At 36.8% G+C, this 7,548-nt stretch overlaps 1 protein-coding gene across 1 annotated transcript; it reads right to left on the bottom strand.

The window, feature by feature from the left end:
• Positions 1 to 819: 819 nt before the first annotated feature.
• LOC145764610 (uncharacterized) lies at positions 820 to 6,747 on the bottom strand. The gene is made up of 5 exons (XM_082576241.1): positions 6,479 to 6,747; positions 5,581 to 5,696; positions 4,261 to 4,460; positions 3,454 to 3,693; positions 820 to 1,994 (listed from the first exon to the last, which is right to left on the bottom strand). Exons 1-5 carry the CDS (start codon positions 6,675 to 6,677, stop codon positions 1,724 to 1,726), a joined length of 1,026 nt encoding a protein of 341 aa, XP_082432367.1. The 5' UTR covers positions 6,678 to 6,747; the 3' UTR covers positions 820 to 1,723.
• Between the last annotated feature and the right edge of the window lie 801 nt (positions 6,748 to 7,548).

Raw genomic sequence — 7,548 nt, forward strand, 5'->3', positions numbered from 1 at the left:
CAACATAGCAATCGACTTTCTTGTTTATTACACTGGTCAACACAACTTTTCTTGCTTGGAGTTTTTTAATGGATTTAGGGTAACTTTGAGGTGCCGAATCTGACCTCAGTTTTTCCTGTCACATCAGGTTCGTGAGATATGATAACAGCAAATTATTACTTTTGTTAAAAGTGGAAGATTTGACGTTGCGTTTATTGCACATTCACATTGTGCTATATCCAGAAATCCAGGTCATGTAGTACATAAGTAGCTGAAATACACCCACCCACTATAATTTTGATACCAATTTGTTTTCTAAGCAACATTATTAACCATCCAGTAGTAACAAGCCAAAAGGGAGGCTAAAAGTATAACTGACCCCACCCCCGTCAATGTTTTGCATGAAATCACAAAGATTTAAACAGGCTTATGGCAATGCTTGTTCAGTAACCTTATTTAAGCTGTTTTGGCCTATCTAACACTAACCTTTCGTTATAGCACTGCATATGTTGGTGGTAAATGCAACGCCAAATCTTCCACTTTTGACAAAAGTAGCAATTTGCTGTTATCATATCTCACAAACCTGACGTGATGGGATAAATCTGAAGTCAGATTCGGATTCAGCACCCCAAAGTTACCTTAAATCAGTTCTCAAAGCCTATGCAAAAAAAAATGTTTTTTTTGTTGACCAGTGTTATCGAGTTGCTTTGCTATTGTTTTTTATTTTAACTTTCACCTGTTTGTTTTTAATCCGCTTGTACATTTCTCAAGGTGTTGCAACTGAACTGAAGTATGTGACTTTAGAAATGCAACTTAATGTTTGATATTAAGTCTCATTCAATAAGCGCTGTCAAATACATATCTATTTTGTATTCTTCTCCATACCGACAACATTAGTTTTGTCAATTCTGTTCATGTTCAGAATTTGTGCTGAAAATGCTCTCAGAACGCACCAAATTCAATGTTGAATTTAAAAATTTTCTGGGGGAGGTCCCCCAGACCCCCCGCTGTTGCTTTGCCGTCACTGAACACCCTGTCAAAGTGGTCACGGTACGCCACTGGAAATTACCGGACACCCTTGTGTCTATCATTTTTTGAATGGTTTCCGATCATAAACTGCTGTCCTTGTGAACCAGATGATTACGTTAGCATCGTTAAGACGTGACAGAGAAACATTAAACACAGAAAGAAACTGTTGGTGAATACAGCATATTCAACAATAAGTTAAAACATGAAAAAGTTTAAGTGCAGAAAAACACTCAACATTGAACGACAGGTTTTTGACTGTTCATGAGCGTGCCACAGTGGTGCTGCACTTTGCTCTAAAGATTTGTTTTTGACTCTTCGTGCAGTTGGTTCATTGTAGGCTACACCTTTACGAAGACACTTGATGTTGGTTACACAGCCCGTTAATATTGTAACAGCAAACACGAGTTTGCAATACCACAAAAAATAATTCTCGAAAAGCAAAAAGTGCTATCAGGGATATCGTGCAATACTGAGATCAAATGTAGGACTTCACAGAATTGTTAGATGACACCCTTGGAGATGGGGTGTCAGAACCATTACATTTAATGGCAAAAACACGAGAATTGCGCCATAGAGTATTTGAATAGCGTTTACGTGCATTCATGTTGGTGTGGCACAGAAAGGTAACCTGTATGGAGGTGGGGATTTTGTTGTGTCTGAACGGCTACAGAACTGAGTAGCCCAGTTAACTACTTTTAGATACAAATCGTACCAATCACGGCCGAGCATTCATCTGCACTGCAGTCTGTGAAGAAACACTCTTCTGATCAAAAGAGATAAGACTGGTCTGCGCATGCGCAGTACGTCGTCCTTTCTCCACTCCATGTAGGAACTTTCTGGGAGTGACAAGGTAGTCTGACCGGCAGGGGGTCAACGGATGCAAGTCCAAGAAGTAGGAATAATCGCTTTCGATTCCGACAAAATTTCTTTCTGCTTGTTTTTGTTTCTCGAATTGTTTTTCTGAATCTTTTGTGAGGATCGCTATCCTGCAACAGAATAAATAATTTCTGCATACGTTGAATCAATGCAAAAAGCAATACCTTTCGATAGTGCTACTCTTATCAATCATTAAACAATCTGAATGCAAGATAATTTAATCCCTTCGGGTTAACAGGCAAGTTTCATCATCATCTTCTCTCGATTACGCAATATCAGTAATAATCTCGAAACTATTTGATACATTGTGGTGTATCCCACACCAATGATTGGCAACCTTTAGCATTCAAAGTTGCCAGGAGACAGCACGATAATGAAACAACCACATTGCTGCATGGTGCGATATAAAAAGTTGCTTTCACGAAAACCACAGTTTTCAGTGATTTATTGCACCATCCATGTTTCCTTGCGAGTACGTTGACAAACATTTAAAGTTCAGATTTCGTTGGCTGATTTATTCACTAACTAAATTTGGGTGGAAGAACTGAATGCGAAGCCATACGTTACTAACATTCAACCATTTACATGCAACTGTACATTATTTAATGGTAGATTAAGTCTATTTATTTGCCTGTTGAGCGTAAAAGTAGCCCAAGTTGGAAAAAAATGTATCTTAAGTTAACATTCAACGTTGTTTAATAAAACAACCTAAAAACTTCGTTAAACAATAGCACAAAGCAAAATCCAAATTAGCCAAAGCCTTGTAAAAATAAAAGGCTTTGAATGCAAACGCAGGGTGCAAACGTTGTCAAGGAAAGGTAAACGAAAGACATGAAGAGACAATCACTCTAGATGAGGATAACTGGAAGTGGTTGAAGCGTTCTGCTACCTAGGAGATGCCCTGAGCATGGATGGAAGGGTGTAAGATTCAATAATATCAAGAATAGGCTAAGTCCTGGTTGGAAAAATTTCAAGAAAGTATTGGAGATTGTGTGTGGAAGAGTGCTTTCCCAGAAAATGAAAGACACTGTTTATGAAGTATGCGTTAGAAGTGCAATGTGCTACGGAGCTGAAGGATGGGCCATGAGGATTGAAGATTTGAACAGGTTGGAAACAACAGAAATGAGAATGCTTCGAATGATGTGTAAAAAAAAAACATTGAAGGATAGAATTAGAAATGAAAGTATTCGAGAGATGACTGAAGTAGAAAGCATCAGTGAGTTTCTTATAAGCCACCGATTGCGATGGTATGGGCATGTGGAACGCATGTCTGATGACAAGGCGCCAGTGATGGCAAAGAAGATTTCTGTCCAGGAAAAGAAAGTGGGAAGACCAAAAAATATGGCTAGAGTTGGTAAGAGACGACATCACTGCAGGGAACCTGGACAGAATCAACCCCAACAACAGGAAAGGGCTGCAAAAACTGGCGGACCCCTGCTAGCAGGGACAAATGTCAGGTCTCAACTACTGAAGATTGAAGAAGAGACAAGCGGATGATGATGAAACAGCACAAAGCAGTATTGGATCACCATTGGTGTTTCAGTCGTCATTTTTGTTGAGATAAATCACCTTTCGTTCAAACGTTGAATTTCCACCTCGTGAAGCTCTTTTTCTCGGGCGGTATTTTGGAGCGCGATTTCGCGGCATAATTCTTTTACTTTCTCGATTTCAGTGTCGAGTTTCACAGCAAATCTCTCTCTGGCGACTCGTAAGGCTTTAGCGATCGCCTTCTCTCGTTCCCAAGCGGCACTTGCGCGCATTCGTTTATGTTGTTCGCTCAATGATCTTTCAATGGCTTCTCGTTTCAACCTGAACATTAACGTGGTCATTCAAAGATTCCATTGCACTTTCAAAGCAAATTTATAACAAAATACTATAAAGTGCACTAGTAGGCTATTTACATTTTAATATTCCACAATCAATCGAATCTACAATAAACAATGTCATCGAATGTCACGAATAAACCAAGGAGGCCAACACCATCAAATGTTATTCTTAGAATTAAGCCCACCAAGCATACAAAGCAATATATCTTCTTTTCCTCAGCATTTGTAAGTTAATAGATTTTTACGACTTGACGTTCGCGATAAGCGCAATAGATTAACAATCCAAGTTAAATTCATACAATGTTTGATTGAATAAGCGACGAATATAACAATTAGCACAATAACATAAAATAATCCATATTCCATTTTCCATACACCATAGCGATCTAGATAGGTCGCGATGCCATACATACATGTCGGTGCCGGGTCTATGAAAATTTCTAAATTGTCAACAATAACATATTGGAATAAAATAAACACTTGGACAGTTTTATAAAGTGATCTATTCTTTTTATGCATATATGATTTGCTGATGACAGGGTTTTCTTACTTTTCCGCTTTCTTCCATTGTTCCTGTAGAGCTTGTTCTTTTTCTTTCTCTTTGTTTATAACAACTTGCTCCAGGTTCTCTTTTTCCAGGTGATCTCTCCCTCTCGCAGTACGAACAGCAAGTTGCTCGTAATAGATCTCCTGCTGTTTCAGCGCCTCCAGCTTGTCTTCCTTTGCCTTATGAAGAACTTCCTGAAGCATCTGCATTTGACAAAAAAGAAATATTTAGTCACAATCCAGAAACTACACACAACCACGAGGTACTCAATCGTGAACCACGTAGCCTATAATCATGGAACACAGTAATAAATTCTGCTCTAGAAATAGCTGCGTTTATCTGATGAATGAAAAAATACATGTAGAAACATCCAGGCTATTTTTATTGCGTCACTAACATTTCGCGCACAGTGGCAATGATTGAATCTTTATCCTCGGACCGAGAAAGCTTGTTTTAGACCTTAATTCTAGTAGTTTTGCATGTTTTAGAAACTTTGAAGCGCTGACGCTGGTCATCGAGTTTGACATAGTGAAGTTTCCTATTGTTAAAGTGATGTTGTCTGTAAATTATTCCATGCACTAGGTGCCGTTAAATTGAGAGCAGTCCTTGGTAGTTGGAATGCAAATTTTTAGAGCAACTAATGTATTCACAAACTACATAGGTTGCACTTACAACCAAGGGGCCGATGGGTATAACTGATGAATCACGAACATCGTACAACCTTAAGGTATATATATAACCTCAAGTCCTTTTGTGAAATATAATCAAACAGATCCAATAAAATAAAATTCCTTTGCAAAATACAACAAAGACAGTAACATTGCAACAAATTCATGTTATGTGCAGAGTTGGGCGAAAAATATACGACTCCGACTCCTCGGTTTATAACTGACCGACTCCGCTTCCAAACATGCCAAAATCTCTCCGACTGCACAACCCCGGTTATCTGAAACGAGTTCGACTGAGACAAGATAGACTATATTAAGCATTAATAAGTGCATAAAAACTTGTCAGTCAAAACTGCATTGACAAAGCCAGCCCAAAAATTGAAGTAAAAAGCGAGCGGTAAATTATGATTCCACACTAAACCGTTAAACTTATCTAAAAACTTATCAATTAAGCTTTTCATGATGTTATAGTCTTTGATTGATAGAAAGTTTTGTAAAGATTGCAGAATCCTGGTTTATAAGCTATGTATGTATATTTCAATAAAAAAAAGACAATTTCAAAAGTTTAATTACAAAAAGAACACAACATTTCATTTCTTCAAGAAAGATTGATAGAAATGTGAAAAAGTGTTTATACTAATATTGAAGATCTTACTTTTTTCTGTTTCTTGTTCTCTATTGCTTGTGTCTGCTTAATGGCTTCTTTGACAGCAATTGATTTTTCCCACTCATGTTTGCGAATGATATCTTCGTGCACTTGCTGACCAAGCTCTAAACATTATCACCAATATATTTTTAATTGTCATCTTTATGTTGGTTATGAAATACATGGCCTTACCTTCACACTTACATAATAAATTGACTTTTTGCTACTTGATTTTAAATCCTGCCTAAAATGTGATACAAAACGTTTGTGCAGATCTGGTTGGGGTTATTCACAAACACAATCGCTAATACAGCCACCACCTTTGTCACCAAAAACAACCCAGTTTGCCACAAAAGACCTAACCATGAGCATAATCTTTTGTTAATCTCTATTGTAAAAACCAGTCTAGTACATATAAAGCACAAAAAGTACAAGTAAATTTTCTTTTCGTAATAAAATCATTTCAAAGATCTATGTTCAACTCCTGTTTTTCTCCGTACTGTCCAAAAAAAAAACTCAAAAGTTCAGACTTTTTTTCAAAAAGGTGTGATACAACCAACACAGAAGTTTGTTGTAAATTTGTAAAATTGGGCAGTGGAGGGTCAATTGAAAATATTTTTGCTTCATTTTCTTCACGAATATTCAATCTACTCTCCAGAAGTCATGTACTTTCCAAATTTTTGTGTTGCATATGCAACATAGGGCGCTACAGGGTTAAAGGAAAATTATGTGTTGGTTGTTAGTAGCCAATCATACAAACTGCATTGCCAAATGTTAAAATAACTACTAGGTTACTCATAACTGAGACAATGAGTTTCAATAAATTACAAGACTTAAAGTGTGTTTCACACAAAAAAGTACAAATCTAATTAATATGCTATAATACATAAAACAAATATTCTGATACCGTTTATATCGCTATGCGTGACTTTCTGTGTAGTCAATGACGTTTTTGTCAGCATATGTTCCAAATAGACAACAGCTGGTGTGATTGGACGATCAACATATTTGTGCTTTGTGAAAAGCTTCAAGCGATCTGGTGTCATAGGATACACAAACTCTTCTCCCTTTCTGGGTGTGTTCAAGTTACTCTTGGGGTGGGTCATTTTCAACTTGTGTCACAAAACTTAATTACTGTTTATAAAATAAATAAACTGTAGGGAACCTATGCAGCTATCTACTGGGGAAGAAAAAATGACAAAGTAGCAAACAAAAGAAGTACATATAAAGTTTCAATGTTATTGCAGGCTTAGCATCCACTATTCAATTCATATTGTACGAGTGTAGTGTATTATTTGTTATTTATCAATTGTTTGATGAAATGAACCTACATAAGAGGGTGCAGCATATCAAAAAGCTGATGACCTAGGTTGATGGTAACATATACTTTTAAGTTTTTCAAGTCACATAATTTGTGAACTTCTAAAACATGATTAACGGTGGAACAAGTAAATACTATGTTCAGAAAGAGCTTAAGTTGTTGCTTTATTTTTTTAAGTGTTTATTTAAAGTTTAAAATTACTGTTTTTATACAAGAAGCGCTTTGACCAAAAAAACGCAAGATTTGTTGATTGAACACTGAACAGTGATGATTCATCTCACAATAAAAAATGCAAAATACAAAAAAGGTCAAAATTGCAGTTTTATATTAAAATAAATATGAAAAGCTATCCCACATGATTTCATAACAGACAGTTAAGCTTCGAAAATACATTGGAAAAATGAACAGAAATCACATTACAGGTTTGTGGCTCTCTTGAATTTCTGGACATCCGAATGTAACTCTTCCTTGGATTAACTTTTCCCTCTCATGGTATAATAATCATTCGCTATCTCCGCTTGCAGCAGATTGCGCATCAACATGGGTTACTTGACAGGGTTCCATGTGATTTCATGAGTCGTACTGCTTCCATGCTGGCTCAAGGCAGATTGGAAAGGGTGATATGTCACCAGATTATTACTTGATTTATCCTGGTA

Source organism: Aplidium turbinatum, chromosome 2, assembly GCF_918807975.1.
Source record: "Aplidium turbinatum chromosome 2, kaAplTurb1.1, whole genome shotgun sequence".
Lineage (NCBI taxonomy): Eukaryota > Metazoa > Chordata > Ascidiacea > Aplousobranchia > Polyclinidae > Aplidium > Aplidium turbinatum.